This window comes from Podarcis filfolensis, assembly GCF_964270895.1.
Source record: "Podarcis filfolensis genome assembly, chromosome: 6".
NCBI classification, from domain to species: domain Eukaryota; kingdom Metazoa; phylum Chordata; class Lepidosauria; order Squamata; family Lacertidae; genus Podarcis; species Podarcis filfolensis.
Genome location: NC_139609.1, coordinates 73827580 through 73847773, shown reverse-complemented (window position 1 = coordinate 73847773; position 20194 = coordinate 73827580). Strand labels below are relative to the sequence as shown.

Here is a 20194-nt window from a genome sequence, read left to right as displayed (position 1 = left end):
CAAGCAACCAATGCCTTAGTAGACGGACTTAATGGCAACTCAGTCAAGGATTTTTGGATATCCATTCTCAGGGCCAGCCCACCTATTAGGCATGGTAAGGTGGTTGCTTCAGCATGGCAGGCTCCCAGAGGCATTGCAGCCCTCTGTCTGCTGGGCACTCATGACCCACCGCTGGGTTTCACTGCTGCTGCTGCTGCTCTCCTCCTCCTCCAGCTCCTGTGCTGCTGTAGTTGTACCCCCTCACCACTGTGGTCACTTCACCTCCCCATGGCCCACCCACTGCTGTGCCTCCTCCTCCTCTGCCTGGAGGTGGGCTGGGAAAGCCCCAGTGTGCTGATGGCGAGGTGCATGGCAGCAGATGGCTTGTAGTGGTGGGCACATGGCCGTGGCAAGGTGTGGACGCAGCAGCAGAGGAGGAACAGGAGGTTGAAGTGAGCATGCAGTGGTGGTAAATACTGGAGTGACAAACACTGGAGTGACAAATTGGAGAGGGGTGTAACAGTGGGGGGTGCCTCCAGGGGCAGGAGGTGGTATTGAGGGGTGGGGTTGCCTCTGGCAGCAAAACACCCCTCCATTCTTCTCTGTTCACAGAAAGATCTTAGCAAAATGTGTTGTTGAGGGTTGCCCTCAACATTTCTGGGGCCTCCTTCAAAAGAATAACTGAAGTCCTCAGATTTAATGGTTGGCTTCAATACCAAGCTATCCATATGAGAGGCAAGCTTACACCTGTCTGCAGCCTGTGAGATATGCTGACCAACATTCAGTCACAAGCCTTCATTCTAATATGAAAATTTTGCAGCTGATGAACAGTTAGTGCTATACAAAGAGTGCTGTCCAATGGGGCAGAATATACCATGCAACATGGCATAAATTCTGTGTGTGTTTATTGATGAAGACATATATGTGGTGGGGAAACTGAAGCTAGCCCAGCAACTCAAAATCTAAGCCAGACAGTTGTTGAGAAATTGTCGATACATTTATAATGTTCTGAATGGAATATTACAAATTGATAACATCTTTTCCAGTGTCCCACTGGCCAGAGTGTTCACTCAGAACAACCTGACTCTGGCTCATGCATTCAAACAAACAAACAAACAAACAAACAAACAAACAAACAAACCAAAAACCCCGGAGTTCTTTGTCCACAAACCCAGAAGTGTCAACAGCAACTTTTTAAATAAGTGATGCGTTGAGACTTTCCAGGACAGAGTAAGAAACAAAATCAAAACAAACTAGTAAAGAAAACTTCCAGAGAAAATGAAAAGAATGTCTTAATAATGTCCATTTCATTTAATGTTTTCAGTCCCACAAACTACAGACAATACTTTGAAGGTTCACAAAGTGTAAATGGATTGCCAATAAAATAGTAATAATAAAAATGATCAGGGCAGGGACTGTAGATGTTATATTGATTTTATCAAAGGGTGCTGAAGAGATGTGCTTTTATTAACTTACTCTCTATTTTCCCACAAAAGTAATAGTATCTGATTCATATCTCCTAATGCCGTAATAGAGATCTTTCTTACGGAATCCATAAGCATTTTGAAGGCTTAGCTAAGTGCCCTTGAATATGAAGTTGCAAAACTTTTCTTGTTCTTGATTCGCATGGAGTGAACATGATGCATTAACAGTGGTGACATTGTTGGCAACTACTTAGTTGTAGACTGAAGAGTACCTTTTCCATGATGCTGTTTCATATGGACTCTTTCCTCCACCCTCTATTTTAAGAACACTTTTAAGGACAAATGCGAAGCCATATGGGGCTGGCAAGGTACTTGGATATGCTTTAGAGGACCTGATCGTCTGTAAGGCTGATTCAGCTGACAGGCACAAGAGATGTGGCTTTTTCCGTGATGGGACCCCCCAAAAAACCCTTCTTTATAAAGAAACAGGATTCATCTGAACCCTTTCTTCAAAATAAAGCAGTACTTATTGTCTCATTAGCACGTGAAATGTTGGTGTCATGGATAGTAATTTCTCTGTATAACTCTTGTATGTTGTCTACTGCTCCCATTGCATTGCATAATGACAACCCATCTACTCCTCACCTATCACCCACAAATATCTCCATTCTTCTTGCTTGCAGAACCTCCCACGCCTATTGCACCTCCAGAACTTCTAGCAGTTGGAGCCACCTATCTATGGATCAAGCCAAATGCCAACTCCATCATTGGAGATGGACCTATCATCCTGAAAGAGGTGGAGTACCGTACGACCAATGGGAACTGGGCTGAAACCCACATTGTTGATTCACCCAATTACAAGTTATGGCATCTAGACCCCGATGTGGAGTATGAGATCAGAGTGCTTCTTACCAGACCTGGAGAAGGAGGAACTGGACCTCCTGGACCTCCGCTCACAACAAGAACAAAATGTGCAGGTAAGTCATATTGATTTTAAGACTCTGTGAGTGTCATACAAACAGGGGCATGTTATGGTAAAGGCTGATTTTCTGTTGACCAAATAATCAGATGTAGTATATGGCCCAAGTAAGTTCCTCCACTCTTATTGTACTTCCCCTGCCTGCTGCATATTTCCCGCCCCCTCATTTTTTTAAAAAAGAGGATATGTATTTCATTTTATTTTCTTATGACCTTATGCCCATCCCTATCCCATAAGTTCAGGTTGTTTTATAATCAGTGCTTTTTTCTAAAAAAAATGTTTAGGGGTACTCTCATTTTCCTACTCGTATTGAAATACTGCCCATCAATGAGACCAAACTTAGATTCACAAAAAAATTAGGGGTATGCGTACCGCTGCACCCCCCCCCCGAAAAAGCACTGTTTATAATATATTGAAAAGTTTAAAATATATGAATTGTGGTACAGTATAAATGACTCTGCTTTGTAATCACATTGGTGTATTCCATTTTGATTTGCACACACACACACACAGTCACTCACATAATGTGAGAAGGAACACATGGCAATGCAAGTGATGTGGGTTGCTCTTTTCTTATATTTCCTTCAAAAAAGAATCGGGGATCATTGAGCCTCAAGACAGAGAAGTAAGTCAGAGAACAGGGGTTTTGACTAGAGTTTTTCATTGTACTTCCACTTCTTGGAGGGCTCTTTCAAGAGTCTTCTCATTGTGATGAGACTTATGTAAGAAGAGTTGGTCCATGTTATGTATGATAAACTGCATAATACAACACTGTTAAATCAGCTTGTCCTCTGGCGTATCAATATTCTGTTTCTGAATTTATGGTTTCTGTGTAGAAAACTGATAGTGGGACTTCAACATTGTACTCTAATGGACACATTCACCTTACTGCATAGGGTTTATGGGCAGTTTTATGGATGAATATGAAGGACAAAACAATGGTGCTTCTTCTGCTACCTTTTCATTGTTATGTCAGTAGTACTAGTAGCATGAGAATTTGAAGAGTTGCGGTGTAACACCAAGCACTGCAAGTGGGCCCTTGCAGGGGGGAGGGACAGCTATGTACACTTGTCCTTGGCCTCAGAGGGCAAAGCCAGTTGGAGCAGCGTGTGGGGCTTCCAGGGTTCTGTTGGACTTAGGCTGTCATGCCAAGAACACCCCATGCCTCCCAGTCAATCAGGGACTCCCGACACTGGGCCTCAGACAAGCTCTACATGGGCCTGACTATAAGCATACATTCAGAATATCCAAACTGTCCTGGTTTGCATGTCAGACTATGGTTTACTGGAGCCACACATACTTGCAGGCTACTTGAGAGATACTGGTAGCCACTCTGCCCATGCCAGGCCTTCTTTGCTCTCACACTAAGCTAAACTAAACGAAACTAAAGCCAAGGTTTGGTTTGGTTCAGTATACCATCTGAACCAGACTCATGGTTAATCACTCTCCTCCCTAACCACATGGGGCAGCCAAGAATAAACCTTTATATTTTTTGGAGAAGACGGTGAGAAGTGATTCACACTGTTTTTGAGTAGGCTATCATCTCTATAGTGGCACTCCATAAAAGAATGATGGAGACAGTAACAGCCAGAGCTCTGTGAAGCAGGTGACTTTTTAAAAATGTGTTTAAATAATCATTTGCAAAATAAAAAGGGTGGGGGAGGTGAAAAGCTTCCTTTCTCCAATGCAAACCCACTCCTCATATTGCTGGATGAATTGTAGGCTTTGAAAGGGCACCCAAAGGGGCACCGTCAACAGGGAATGGATGGCTGGATGGGCTAGTTGAATTGATTGTAGACACTTCTGCCCTCAACTTAAACTCTGTGAAAACTTTGGGCCAGATCTTGCTTCATTGGTGGTCTTCATTGGTGGTGGCTCAGGTCTTTCCTCTTAGCACCCAGGTGTGGGTTGTTGTTGTTGTTTGGCTTTTGTTTTAATGTATTGCAGGCAGTAATCAGCAGGTGGCTTTCAGAAGCTAGAGGGGAAGGACAGGTTTTCTATCATTGTTGCTGGTGGTGTGAGAGGTGCAAAAAAAAAAGTGAAAAAAATAAACTATCATCCCAACAGGCTCGTTATCTGAGAACATGCCAGTCTCATCTTCTGTAAATCCTCCCAACGATGAAGTCACTGTCAAATCCTACAGCCTGAAGCCAAATTTTGTGTTGTAAAAGATTGTTTCAAATGACTCTAGTGGAAAACAGAGTGATTCTGAAAAGTCAAAGCTGCTAGAGATGGGAGGCTGGTTGCTTTATGAAACAGGATACTTGCGGCTGAGACTTGGTTGCCAGTCACAGCTCACAGTTTCTAATGTGAGACTTCACTATTCACAAGAGCTGACAGTTAAATGACAGGATGTGCATGTCCTACAAAGTAATCTGAAATGATATTCTGCATCTGCTGAGCTTCGCGCACCTTCCATTTTAGTGTCGAATCTCCCCTGCCCCTGAAGTATTTAATGCTGCCCTAAGTTGGGCCATAAAAAGGAGAATTTCCAGCATTTGTCTGGTTCTCATAGAGAAGAAAACCCATGGTTCAACATTTGTTTTACTGTAAAGGAAACATTTATAAGAATATTGAATTACAGAAAAACTACAAGAATTTCAAATCTCACACTTATTCAAATCTCAGGGTTTTCTAGAGGAAACACAAATTTGCCCACTCACACCTGTTACGTCCCGTTCTTAATAAGATAAATTAATAAAGGTTTTACTGTTGTAACAATTGTTTTCTCAAAATTTATCTTCTGTATCATGAAAATAAATAAAAACAGTATTAATAATAATAATAATAATAATAATAATAATAATAATAATAGTTTTTATGTTGTCACCAACAACATTTGGATGTAGCCCACCTTTGCACAGGCTAACTAGCATTGGTACCGTTAAATATTAAATTGGGTAGTGGAAAACAGTCACGTAGACAGTAATAGATAATTGACATTTGCTCACTTGCCACCTGTCTTTTCTTGTTGAAGAAAAATTCACCATCACAGAGATTTCACTTAGGTAGTGTCACGCTCCATTATTTGCTTTTTGATGAGAATGAGAATTGAGACGGAAGTTCGCCAGTTTCAGATCATGAGCCTCCCCTATGTCAATACAATTGATTAAATGTTCTTGGCTCTGAAGACAGAATAGCATGATAAATACCATTCCCTAAGTATGTCTTCAGCAGTTACTATCATTATCATTATATATATATAATTTTATCCCACTTTCCCCCCTAATTTCAGCTGTTACAATAAAAAACAGAACAGCAGCCACCCTTTCGTTAAAAGCAGTCAATTCCCAAAAGCCTGTTAGAAGAAGAAAGTCTTCACCTGACAGCAGAAAGACAGCAAAGAGGGAGCCAGTCTAACATATTTAGGGAGGGAGTTAAGCCCGGGAGCAGCCACCAAGAAGGCCCTGTCTCACATCCCTACCAAGTATACCTGTGAGGGTGACCTGTCTACCTGACCCTTGGGTCTCACTTCAGATGACACCCTCTCTCCTCAGGCCATAGCCCTCACTCATCCTGCTTTGTAACCCAAATATTTTTGCTTGGCTGGAATATGTCAGTGAACCATGATAGTGCTCCTTCTTTGCACAGCAGCAGGATGAGAGAGGTGTGTGACTGTGTGTAGACACTAGTCTACTGTAGAAAAGTAAAATTTACATTTGATTTTCCACCGGCTGTTGCTTCTGCCTCCGTTCAACACTGGCATGTAGTCCTCAGAAGGTGGCCCAGAAAGAAATGTGGCTATTGGGTTGAAAAGGATTCCCTACCCTTGAAGTAAGTGCTGACAGAGATAGCTTCAGCCATGCCTGATATATTCATTTTCCTAGAATTCTGGTACTCTGGAGAAATGAGGGTGTTGGGTTTGGCTGGACTCTGGAACCACCTTCTCTGGTGCTTCCATGAACTGTTCACCCACTTATCTCCCCACACCAGGAAATAAATGAAAGTGGTGGTTACTGGCCTACAGTACTACATACATTGCCACCCCAAACATCTGTCACTGCTTCTGAGGGTCATCTGAGAACCCCCAGGACTTGCAGGGTCCCAGACCTAGGCCTCACAGCCCATGGGCAATGGCAGTACAGGGTGTAGAATTATTTTGCTTCATTTTATAAAATGAAGTGAGCCAAAATGCTCTCATACTGAAATCTTATCTTTTAAAAAAGGATCACAGATATATAGATCCACAATCCTCCTAGCCTAATATAATCTACCAGGCTTTTCCATGGATTAATAACTCGCCATCCCAAACTTGATTTATGTCTGCTGTTACAATATATCAATGTGCTTTATGCATCTTTCTCTTTTCCTCTCTATTCTGAGCATGGCTCTGTTGAAGTCATATTTATGGGCCCCCAAGGTGTCTGCAGAAACAAGAGTGCACTATATTGATGATACAATTAATACAATATCATTATCTTTTTCTAAGACGGCAGGTGGGCAGCATCACAGTATATTAGTGAAATATTATCTGATTTTGAGATAAAATTCCCTGAGACTGAGGGGAAAGCATCATAGATGAAAATCTCGTTTTTTTCAAATGCCTAATGCTCCAATCGATACGACCAGGGACTGCAGCATTTTGTGGCACTTTTTTGCTGGTTTGTCATAAGACTTTACTCTCCAAAATAGGATTGTGTTTAGTAGAAGGAGGCAGCTGTTTTCAATGCATCCTCTTTTTCTTATCTATTAGCTCCAAGTGGAGCACAGTACCTGGGAAGGCTTGTTTTTTTTCTGCTTCAGTGGTAAATTTGGAAAGTGACTTGATTATTATTTTAATAAATGCTCAGAAAGACAGGCTGTAACATGCCTATTCTTGCTGCTCATATTATCTCTCTAGCTTGAAACCTTTAAAACAAAAGATGTTGCTATTATGGTACAATGAAATTGAAGCAATTTGCTGGTGCAATATTTCCATAACATTTTCAGTCTGATAAGAACGGAACAAGAAATGTGAACTTTACTTATCATCATCATCACAATAACCTTAAGATGTAAACTCCTTGAATTAGCCTAGTCTCTTCTTCCATGTACAATGGGACCTTGGGTTAAGAACTTAATTCGTTCCCGAGGTCCATTCTTAACCTGAAACTGTTCTTAACCTGAGGTACCACTTTAGCTAATGGGGCCTCCCGCTGCCGCTGCGCTGCCACCATGCGATTTCTGTTCTCATCCTGAAGCGAAGTTTTTAACTTGAGGTACTATCTATGGGTCAGCGGAGTCTGTAACCTGAAGCGTCTGTAACCTGAAGCATCTGTAACCCGAGGTACCACTGTATCTCTTGTGCTTTCTGACTTTTTTTCATAACACACCCTATTAATTTGTTAGTTTCTGAGCCTTTTCCATGTCCCCACCTGAATGTTGTCTATCTTCCTTTCACAATTATCTTCTCTTCAGCACCCAGGACATTGCTAGAGTACTTCTTCTTCTTCTTCTTCTTCTTCTTCTTCTTCTTCTTCTGCTTCTGCTTCTGCTTCTGCTTCTGCTTCTGCTTCTGCTTCTTCTGTGATCACTTGTAGCTGACGAAAATTGTCTTCCATGAATATGGTCTTAACATTGTGTCCATAAGTGACTGTGGAGGTCAATACTGGATCCGCACATCCTTCCACAGTGGGGACAAAGGTTTCTGGGCAGGAGTTGATCACAGTGAGGATTTGACAAATGTGTCTTGCTCTTACAGTACAACAAAGACCTGAACAACTTGAACAGTGCATTGTTTGGTACCCCCTGGCAAGGAAGCAAGTAGCAGAAATGAAATTTCACCAAGTGACAAGAATTGTTGCATTCTACATTTGGTTAGTTGGTTGTGGATTTCCATAGCTGAAGCAAAGGGAAAATGTTTATTTAGGACTTGTTCCATTTGAATCACAGAAGAATTACACACTCACTTATTCCCTCAGTGTGAGAAGGGAAAACCTTTACAAGACTTGGAATAAAAGTTTCCCCTATTGCTTCTGTCTCTGTTTTGCGTTGCTACAGAATGGGAAGCAGTGCAGGTTGTACTGTGAGTGTGTGGGTGACTCAATCGAGAAAGGTGGCTCTTTTCATGATCAAAGGTGTAGCATGGCCTGGAGCAGATTTTGATGGGAGTCATCAAAATTGTGTGTTTGTCTCACTATACTTTTCTTCATTTTCCCATTCCTTTTGACCTCCCTTGGCCCATAAAACCCATGTGTTCAAACTGCTGTGGCAGGAAAAATACAATGTACTTGCTGATGTTTATAGTCTGTGAAATAGTGAGACCTGGTTCACAGTTTGTCTGTCTTTTCCATAGAACTAATAATACTGGCAAACATTGTTATGTAAAGGAAGAAGTGTTCTCAGTTGCCAAATAAGTCTTCTTTTCACATGTAATTATTCATCATTTATTTTTATATACCACTTAATGCTAAAATAGGCTTCTAAGCAGCTTAACAAAGTATAAAAACAAAAAAACCACAAATAATCACTATCCATAATGAAAATATTCAATAAAACAATTTCACTTAAGCTACACAGCTATGAAAATCAGAAATTGGGGTCCAGAGATCCAGGGAATACCTGAGTAAAGAGGTGCATCTTCAGAAGCCAGTGGAATGCCAATAGAGATTGAGTCTCTTATATTTCAGCAAAGTGTGCATTCCATAAAAGTGGTATCACCAGTGAGAAAGCATTGCAGTAAACTGGAAACCATCAGGACCTGGCAAGACTATCAAAATTTGTTGATCTTCATGCCCTAACCAGGCACTGGAGATGATGTCAGTCTTTCACTCAGTGCCTCAGGTCTTTGAGACCTTGAAGAGGTGAAAAAGTGGAATGTATTTTATATATAGTATATACACATGTGCATCAATATAAATATATTTTTTGTTCTCAGTGGCAATGTGTTTTAAGAAGTTATCTTTTCTTTCTGTAACTGCCACAAAATACACACATACACAGTTCTGAGATTATTTCCATATTCAGTACTTGTGGTTTAAGTGGCCTCACCAGGCATAGTCATATATTGTGCAATGGTACTGGAACTAAACTCAACAACTGAGCATCCCTCAATGGACAGATCTGTCAGTTTTGATTTCTCTCAGTTTCTCTCTTTTCCAGTCTTATGTTCTGTTATCCACCCTCCTGATTTTTTTTTGGTGATATATCCTTTTTAAAGCCCGCCAAGAAATCATCAGCATTTGGGCTCCCATTTCAGTGTGCTTTTCTCCTCCTATATACATTTGCATTTGGGATGTTGCTTTATACACACACTTTCGTGAGCCATTTGCCCTAATATAATGTATGTGATATGTTATTTTCACTGACTTAATGGAGTCAATGGAGCACACTTTTTGCTCCAAATATGCATTGTTTGCACTTTATTTGGTAGGAGAGCTGCCTCACAAAATCCAGTAAAGTACAAATTTGAGAGGATAACTGCATGTCAGTATGAATATCATTTCAGGGGCTGTAAAGTAGGCAGACTCACAATAAAATGTGAATTGAACTGAATTTCTCCTTTATCCCAAGCAGGGAGTAGATGAAAGCAGAAAAACAGGAGCCACACACGAAGCTGGGTTGATATCAATTTTGTTCCTGGTACGCAATAATTAATATATTAAAATACAGAATGAAACAACCCCATTGAGCATATTTTAAATATAAACATCCATAGTTAAAATATGTAATGAAGCAATCCCATTAGAATTCAGTGATTAAAACAGGAGGCACAGGTCAATATTGCTAACACCCCAGCAGTTGCTGACAGGAGAAAACCAAAGCATCTGGCTTGTTGGGTTAACTGGGGGACAAAAGAGGGTATTAAGGCAAAATATGTTGTGAGCTGCTCATGTTGTCTGCAGCCACCAGTTTGAAGGTTTGGTTGGTAGCCTATTTCAGTGGTGGACTGAGCGGTCCGCTCAGACCAATAGGCATGCTTAAGCTCCTGCCATTAAGATTTGTGATCCCTCCCATGCCCTCCATCTTGCAGAATTCTGATAACAACACTTAAGGTTGCATTCAGCACAGTGCTAAAAAAGTGTCTAGATTTCAGGATGGTGCAGGCATGCAAAAAGTGAGGACAGCTGGGAGAATCCATTGCGCTAGCACAGGAGAGGATAACTTTTAAAATATATATATATATATACTGTATTAAAATTATACACCGCTCTTCATCTGAGGATCACAAGGCAGTTTACAGTATTAAAAATATATTTAACACAAAAACAAACATAACAATATCCCCCTCACACAAGGCCATAGATTGTTTAATTAGCCAAAGGTCTAGTAAAAGAGGAATGTTTTCACCTGGTGGGACTTAAAGGGGAGCGAAACTTGCAGAAAGGGTTTAAGACAGCCCTCACATTCCTGTTTGAGCCCCTGGATGCTCGAATGGGAGCACAGAAGCTGTCTTAATGTCTTTGTCAAAGCTTCTTTGATGTACCTTACACACACTTTTCAACATGGCTTTAATCTCATTTGGTGAGTGCTGATTAAATCCTGTTGCTTTGCTGTGTGATCTTGAGGCCTGCTTGGAATGTGAGTGCCCAGTGAATGCAGGATTAAATTCTGTCCTCCTGCTCATCAGCTGACACCACTAGTGACATCAACTAATGGATGAGTGGCTATGATTTGAGAAAACAGCCTTGTGGGCCAAATTAGGCTCCCTGGTAGGCTAAGACTGGCCTATAGGCAGTGGCGTAGCGTGGGTTGTCAGCACCCGGGGCAAGGCAAGTAATTTGCGCCCCCTAACCCTTGGATTTGTGCCCCCTAACCCGTGGATTTGCGCCCCCTAACCCTAACCCCCAGATGTTGCGCCCGGTGCGGCCGGCCCCCCCCCCCTGCACCCCCCACGCTACGCCACTGCCTATAGGCCAGAGACTCCACACCCCTGCACTAGTACAAATGACTGCGCTGGCACAAGAATTTAATTGAATGCCTCCCGTAGTTGTGAATCAAAACCCAGGTCTTTCCAGTATTTCCAGTTTGGGAGGAAAAGCGAAATATGTACTGCCCTTTCCCTGGATTTTCTCCCCTCTCTTTTTAAATGCCAGGCATAGACAACAGCAGAGTCTACTCCTCTCCAATAATCCAGCTCATTCCCAGCCTCCAGCCAATGAGTCCTGGCACTGTTGCTTACAGTCTCCCCCTTGATCCCCACCATGTCAGGAAGAAAATGGTTGCTTCCTCCTAAGTGTGCTTCTTCAGTTATTTCCAGATAATTAAGGAACACACATTTATCTTTGTGATGTACTTTTGCTGGCTATGATCCAACATCATTATCCTATCCCTGCATGATGGCGGCAGCCTTGCTACAGGGGATTTAGTCTTGCTGTGAATGAATAACAACTTCTGATCCTAAAGTCCTAATAAATCAGGGAAGGGGCAGATGCTTGCAGCAGTACAGGAAAGAAAAGGTAGCAAAGCATTCCTGAAATAGCAGGTTATTGCTGTGGTATTATTATTATTATTATTATTATTATTATTATTATTATTATATGTCTATACAGCCCTTCATCCAAGGATCACAGGGCAATTTACAATATAAAAAGACATACCATAGTAACAAGCAAAAATAATCCCCTCCCCACAGTTTAAATGGCCATAGATTGGGGCAGGGGGCAAAATGTATAGTTCATTTTGGCTGGATGCATAGCTCCAAAGTGCTATGCACACTCTCCAATAAGAGAAAGCTCCAAGCAGAGTTTTAAAATCACAAAAGCAAGCAGCAGTACAGCATGTAAAACCTTTCAAGTATCCTGTTCTAGGTACTACCAAAGCTTCCCCAATTCTACCCCTCTTAGCGTTGAACAGAACACACACTTCAGTGAGTTTAAAAATGCTTTACTTACAAAGTTCCAAAGGCCAAGTGCATGCATTTATCCAAGCAGCAGCAACTAAACACGGACAGAAATCTTGAGATGCAAAATATAGTGAAATAGCTCTAAGCATGCAGTCTGAGCTTCTAGCAAGCAAGCAAGCTCAGTCCTACTTCCAGGTGAGGGGCATGACCTAGCTTGGCCCTCCAGATGTTTTTGGCCTACAACTCCCATGATCCCTAGCTAGCAGGACCAGTGGTCAGGGATGATGAGAACTGTAGTTTCGAATCATCTGGAGGGCCAAGTTTGAGGAAGCCTGACTGAATCTGAGGAAGCCTAGCTGAATCTAGGAATACAATTATATGATCTCAGTGCCTATGCATTAACTAGCCCTAACCTTGCTACTTATAGTTGACTGCAATTTCCCACAGATTGTTTAATTAGCCAAAAGCCTGGTTGAAGATGAATGCTTTCGACTGCCACCTAAAGGGGTATAATGAAGGTGCCAGGCGAGCCTCACTTTAGAGAGCATTCCACAAGCAGGGAGCCATGGCAGAAATGGCCCATTCTAATGTTGCCACACTCTGAACCTCTAGCATAGGAAGCGCATGGAGAAGGGCCTCAGAAGATAATTGCAGGGTTCAAGTTGTTTCATATGCTCCTTGAGGTGGTCCTTGGGGGATTGGCTGGCTGGGTGAGCTTCATGGGTAATACATGCTTTGATTTTTATTATTATAGGGCTAGATGAGCTACACACTATTCAGTAACATCTTGTGTGAGCCCTAACCTTTCTTCATTATTAAGAGCATCACTGACACTATCCAACAAGCGCCCTTGATACGCACACAGCTATTTTTCACACAACGTTTCAGCCATAACGGAAGGACATTTTATTGGGGTGGAGTGAAGGAACCATGGTGGGATCACTGCTGGGAAAACACCATGTTTTCAAGAGAATTCCCCACACCTCCAGAGCAGATTTTGAAGGGAGCTTTCAGGAGAGAAGAGAGGGAAAATGGAGTTGCGTTGTGCCAGTGGAAGTCTGTTCTTCTCATGCATGGTGTAAGGGACTGGACTGAAGGGGACGAGATTGAGGAGGAATGGTGGAGACCACCTCGCTTCTCCTGAAGCTTCCAGAGAAGAAGTATTGAATTACAGCAGAGGTTCGAGGAAGGTCACAGCTCAGAGACAGGCAAACAGAAGAGTTGGGACGTGTTGGGAGCGGGGGGGGGGGGGGGGAGAGCCAGGGAAGCCAGTTGACATGTTATCACTGGAGAGTATTTCCGTCCCCCTTCTCCCAGAATGTGGCGTTCATTGAGAGTGCAAGAGCAAAGGAGTCAGAGACAATTGGCCATTGGTGGCCACTGTAAAGGGAAGTGCTATTGCTAGGAAGGGAAGGGGGAGGGAACTTGGAGCAACACCATTACTGGGAGGCAGACTTCATTCCTTTGTCTGTCGCTGTGATGATGGAATAAACTCATTGGTAGGAAACTTCCTTGTTTTCTCTGCTTCTTGCTGCCCCCGGGGGAGGGATAGCATTTCCTGAAGCCTGGCACATGGACAGTGTTGGACATGACCCAAAGAGGCGATCCTCACAAGCTGCTAAAGGAAATTGCAAAAGGAAATTTCATAAATTTATTTGAGGAAGCCCACTTCATTTTCAGTTACGCCTTACAGATATCGAGTTAACAACTCTTTGTCGGACACAATGGTCTGTTGTCTCCTGGATGGCGGGTTTAGGACCTAAAAATGTAGTAACCAAGAGGAATGGTATTTGGATCCCTGTAACAAATAAGTGAACAGCTGCACCTTCAATCTGGAAAGAGGCTGTGAATCTTGTCTTTCCTTGCAACAACATAGGAAATGGGCTTACATCAGGCCAGGATGTTTGCCTATCTATCCTAGTATTTCCTACTCTGCTTAGCAGAGAAGCAAAGGTGAAACATTTAAAGCAGGGGTCAGCAAACTTTGCCTGCGGGGAGCTGGTTCACTGTCCCTTAAAACCTGTGGCGGGCCGGACCACGCACACATGCCTTCCTTCCCTCCCTCCCTCCTTCCCTTGGAGACAGAGCGGCTGAGATGCCTCCACTCACCGCGTTCAGACAGAGCGGGCTGGGCTGGGGAGGGGCCAATCTGCCAGCACTAGCTTTCGGCTTGTGTGGAAGGGCCACAGCCACCCTGCTGGGAAGGGCCCCTACCCCGGGGTGTCCATGACCGTGCTGCTAATGTGCCACCACCAAGCAGCACAGAGGAGTCCTCCTCCTCCTCCCTCCTCACAGGCTCTCTGCTCCCGCTTCTTCCTGCCCCTTCACTTCTCCTCCTCCCTTCTCAGAGCTAGATGTCAACAAGGCGCCCTGCCCTGCACCTCACCCTGTTTGGAGCAGCGAGCCTTGGGAAGGGTCGCCATTGGCCGCCGGCTTGTGTCAAACCAGCCAATGGAGGGGAAGGCCTGAGGTTGCTAAGGCTTCAGAATGGCCAGCATCACGGAAGTCTGAGCAACCTCAGAGCATGCTGGCAGATGTAGTCCCAGGAAAACGCCTCTCCGCAAAGCTAAACTGGAACTAAACCGGCATGGCACGGCAACTGACCGAGTGGGCGGCAGGCTCCATGGGTCGGATTTACGACCCTGGTGGGCCTTATCCGACCCCCGGGCCTTAGTTTGCCAACCCATGGTTTAAAGCAAGCCTTTTGCTTGTGAAGCAGTTGTTATTCTTTTCTTTTTTTGTTCTCAGAGCACAATATTGTCTCCGAGTGATCCTTGGCGCTGTATTAGTGCAACATGTTTGTCATCACAGGCAGATGTCTGCTTGGTTTCAAATGGGAAGGTATTTAACAGAAAGGGCACAGGTGTGTAATAAAGTGACTGGGTGCACCATGGGAGATGGAAAAGCAATGAAGTCTAAGCTAATTTGCCATAGCCATGTCACAGGAAGCAGTGATGAATTAACCAAGACATATTGTCCATCAGTAGAATTTAGGAGCAGAAAGGGACATGAGATTAAAAGATAAGAAATGGAGTTTGGGGGGTGCTTAATACGATTTGTCTAATTCTCCTTGGGATACAGACACATTATGGGTCTAATGCTTCCGTGGAGATGAGGATATCCAGAAAGGTAGTGTTACATTCTGAATTGGATATGGTGGCAGCTTCTACAGCACATTAGCCTGGAGGGGCATTTCGTACTTTAACAAGACCAAGCCTTTGGCTGTTAGAGGAAGGAGAGTAATTCCTGGGGTAGGAAGGTGGTAAGGAGAATCACATAATAATTGCCTTGCTGGTTAGGATAGGATTCTTCTTCTTCTTCGTATTTGTCTTCTTCTATTGGGAGGGCCAAAGGGACCTCAGCCCCTAGGAGTTGGCTCCTCTTAGTACATCTGAGTTGCTGTTCTGGATGTTCTGCAATCATAGAATCATAGAACTGTAGAGTTGGATGGGACCCTGAGGATCATCTAGTCCAACCCCCTGCAATGCAGGAAAATGCAGTTGTCACACCCAGGAATTGAACCTGCTCCCTTGACATTCTCAGCACCTCACACTAACTGAGCTATCCAAGCTGATTGATGATTCCTTGCTCCTTGCAATACTCCTTACAAAACTGTGACCTGTTCTGTTTTATCTTCTGGGCCATTCATCCCTGACTCTTAAGTCCACAGTACTCACCCACATTGATTCAGAGACCCCACCCATTAAGGAATAATTTTTAATACCAAGAACCTGATACTGAAGCTTTCTGAAAGGTCTCAGCTCTTCCAAGTACAATCTGCAGTCCAATCAAGTCTGTTTGGGTGGTTGCAAAACTCAGACACATAAAATGGCAGAATAAGGTAACTCACCTGCTTGCTGAATATAGTGATTTGAATCATGATGCAAACATTTCTGTATACATGAAGCTAGGAATTCCTCACAATCCCTTCTTTTTCCTGATCCGTGCATGAAATCAGCTTGTGTCTGGAGCATGAGATTTAAGTATAACTGTGTCTCGATGCACACATAAATGCAGCCCTTGTAAATGTTATTGAGAAGCTATCATCATAAGAGCATTAGGGCTTCCTTTATTCCCACAGAGATGCTTGCTAAAACTGGACAAATACTAAGGGATTTATTATTAAGAGTTGATTTTCTTTTTCTAAACCCAGATAAATAGTTCACAATTCTTTTCACACATTTTGTTTTGTATTTAGCTATTCATTTCCACGTCAAGCTGTGTTTCCATAAATTATTTTTGGTGTTTCGATTTTTGGCTGCTTTATAGCAGAGTGTGAATTTAGCATTCTGTTCTGAGCAGCTAGAGACATGGCAATTAACAGGTTACCCTGAAGGAAGGCATGGGGTCTCCTGTGGACCTTATGCTGTTGTCACAATAAAAATATAGATGATATCAATAAAATGGCCTCTATTTGAAATTGCTCACTATACTTTGTAGACCATAAGTAGAATAAGCTGTTTTCCTTTTCTTTTGCATCTTGGGACATTTTAGCTATATCCTGCATCCTTCGGGGAGCCCCCCCCCCAAATAAATAGTGACTTAAGCCTACAGTTTTGACAAAGATTAATCTGAATAAGATTTCGCCTCAACCCTGTTTCAAATGCTAGGGCTTTTCTCTGGAACATGTGAAATTGTGATACGACAAATGTTTGGATAAGTTCTGTGTCACCTCTGAGTAACCTCAGATTTCTGGGACTATGCGAAATTGCTTCCATTATAGAGGATGTGGGTTCAGTCTGGCCCTTGTGTTGAGCACACCTTAGTTTATCTGTGAAGCACGGAAGTTGGACAGTTGCATGTGAAGACCCCCAAACCCCCTCCAAAATAAATCACACAGGAAACAGAATATTTGTTTAGGATTTTTGGCATTAATTTGACCACAACTTTATTGTTTACAGCATGTGAGTGTTTGCTTGGGCATTGGTTCGAACTACCTGAACCTGCACCGGCAGGAACAGGACTGACAACTGGAACCTCCAGAGGTCAGTAAAGGAAAACATACTGGGGGAACCCAGAGGTGGATTTCCGCCTCTTAGTTCACCCCAGATGCTCCCAGGAACCCTGGCATGGCCCTACTCCTGAGAGGGGATTGGATAGAGCAAATTGAGCCCCTGGATTCCTTTAACGGAATTCCCTAATAGCAGCAACAAAATTGAGGGGCAGGCACAGCCAATCCATAATCCCCTCCACCAAAGAATGAACCAATGCCTAACCGCCAACCTTACAAAGTTGTGACGATTTGCTACACAGTAGGCAAAAACCAAATGGCACCAGCCAATCAGCCAAGTGGCAAAATTCCTACCGGGCCCCTGCTCCAAAAACAGATGACCACTAGACAGGCATAGCAAGGTCAAAAACACAACCTAAAATTATAGGGAGGGAGGGTGGGAGATCCGCTGCACAATGCGAAAGAAGTACTTGGCCACGTGCAGCCCCTTAAATAGCCCCTCAGTTGCCAATCAAACACCAACCGACAGAAATTTGCCCCAGCAACAAAGGAGCGACCAATGAGGCAAGGAGGTCATCCAAATGGGCCCGCCCCAGAACAAGAAGGCTGTTTGGTGATCTCACCACAACACGCGGCTCTCCATGATTTGGAGGACACGATTTGTCAAGGCCCAGCAGAATCAGCAGCAAATGGGGTGATACATTCAGGCCCATTGCAGAGGCAGATTTAGGGCAGCACGACCAGTTCTGCCACACTGGGCACTTGGTGCCCAAGGCGTCACAGAGTGTTACAACTATGACATAGTAGTGAATTGAGCAGAACGGAAGGCGAGTGGCAAGGAGGCACCCATTTTTTATCTCGCACAAGGTGTCACTGAAATTTGACAGACCAAAATTTGACAGCCCGTGTGTGTGTGTGTGTGTGTGTGTGTGTGTGTGTGAAGTCAAAGGCCTGCGTGAAGGGGAGCCTCTTCATGAGTGAATGTAAGGCAAGCCAAAAAGGTGTATGGCCTAAGTATAGAATCAAACAAACCTCTATAGACATGGAACAAAAGAGTTCCTTCTGGACTCCTGGAACGACATGTTCCTGTCCAGCTGCATGTCACAACACAATAGCCATTATGGAATAATCTGTGCAGATCTGTTAAAAAAACTAGTGTTTGTATGTTTTATTTAAAACAAAAAATAAAACAACCCATGGGAGAAAAGAAAGGAGCATGGAAGATAAAATACAATTTGGCAAGTACATTCTTTTTCACATCTAGTAGTAAACATGCTTTCAGTCCATAACAAATTGCTTATGAGTACATTGTGAATACTTGTGAAAGGACTGGAGGGGAAAACCTTTTTGCATCTTAATATCCCTCCTAGCCAACAGATGCGTCTTATGTGAATTTACCAAATGAAAATATTAACCTATCATTTATGAGGATGTGACTTGACTCCCTCCAGTATTTCTTATTAAATATGATTTTTTTAAAAAAAACACCTTGTCTTTTCAAACTGCATTTTAATAAGTATAATTACATTGAGGCAGTAGAATTGCATCAGCTGAGAATCTTCCCCTTCCTGCAATTTACATCATAATGTAAACTCTTAGAGAAATAGGAGAGAAATCTTTTCAGTTGTCATACAATTCTCAACTAAAAGCAGTTTGCTCAAATTGCATAGTGTGTTGTACTGCTTGGTTAAGTGGCACCTTTCTTAAGCTGATAGTCTCCCCGTGCCATATTATTATCATTGTTTTTGTGGGGTGACATATGAAATTAGGATTCTATATGTATTTTGCAGTAGAAATATGGAAAGTAAATGATATCAGATGAATTCCCAGATGCTAAGCCATGACATAGATGCTGTGAACATGTTGTTAAGACTTTATAGGACATTTTCCATTGACATATGAAGCTATTTTAATCAAACAAAAACAAACAAATATTGTTTCTGTTAGCTGCTGCCTTCCAAGGTGGCATATTTCCTCCAAAAAGGTTACTTTTTCCTTTCTGTACCATTCATACAGGTGATCCTAGAACATCAGGGATCATAGTAAACCTGCTAGTTTCACAACAAATCAGATTTTACTCAGAATATAAAGAATCAGAGTAAACCAGCTGGTTTCATGAGGAATCGGATTTGACTATGTCCTGGCATCACTGTGGACCATTTGTGTTAATGTAGATTCAGTGCATGCTTCCTTTCTGACTGATAATTAGCCAATCAGTGATCCATAGCTACATGATCACATCACATTGGTCAAATAAAATCAGTTTAAGGTGGAGGCAATGCTTTCTGAATTGATGTGCATTTTTTGAATTGTCAAAATGGGGGGTATTTTTCAATATGGATAGTGAGCAAGTGTAGATCCAGTGCCTGACAAGAAGTTATCCCTTATTGGGTAAGCAGCTGGAAAGTAATCTAATTTTTATTTCGGAGAGACAGACCTAAATACAATGGTGGAATGACCACTGCATCCAAACAGAAACTCAGTGGACAAAAGATCCAATGGATCGTTGATCAGCCCAGATCCTCCTTTACTTGCACCCTCAATAATGATGATGATGATGATGATAATAATAATAATAATAATAATAATAATAATAATAATAATAATTTATACCCAGACCATCTGGCTGGGTTTCCTCAGCCACTCCGGGCAGCTCTCAACAGAATATTTAAAATACAATAAAATATCAAACATTAAAAGCTTCCCTAAACAGGACTGCCTTCAGATGTCTTCTAAAACTCAGATAGTTGCTTATTTGCTTGACATCTGATGGGAGGGCGTTCCACAGGGCGGGCGCCATTACTGAGAAGACTCTCTGCCTGGTTCCCTGTAACTTCACTTCTTGCAGTGAGGGAACCGTCAGAAGGCCCCCGGAGCTGGACTTAACCCCCCCACACACTTTTTTTGTAGTTTTCTGAGGGCTGCTTCCAGGGGTGGGGCACCAGTGGTAGTTTCCACCCTTCTGCACTTAGTGGGAACCTTCATGGGAGCAGAGGCTTCCCATCTGCAAACCTGACAGAGCTAAGCAGGGAAGGAAACCTCTACCATTGCAGAAGATTAGGGGTTTAGCTTGCCCTGTTACCAAAGTCCCTGGGCAC

The 20194-nt window shown here is 42.8% G+C and overlaps 1 protein-coding gene across 17 annotated transcripts in view; it reads left to right on the top strand.

Annotated features, from left to right (window-relative positions):
• PTPRT (protein tyrosine phosphatase receptor type T) overlaps nt 1-20194 on the top strand; it is a 568067-nt gene that overhangs the window by 302392 nt on the left and 245481 nt on the right. For all 17 annotated transcript variants that reach the window (XM_083618319.1, XM_083618332.1, XM_083618326.1 and 14 more), the window contains exon 7: nt 2087-2380. In XM_083618319.1, coding sequence (XP_083474445.1) covers nt 2087-2380 — 294 coding nt within the window. The remainder of the gene's footprint in view (nt 1-2086; nt 2381-20194) is intronic.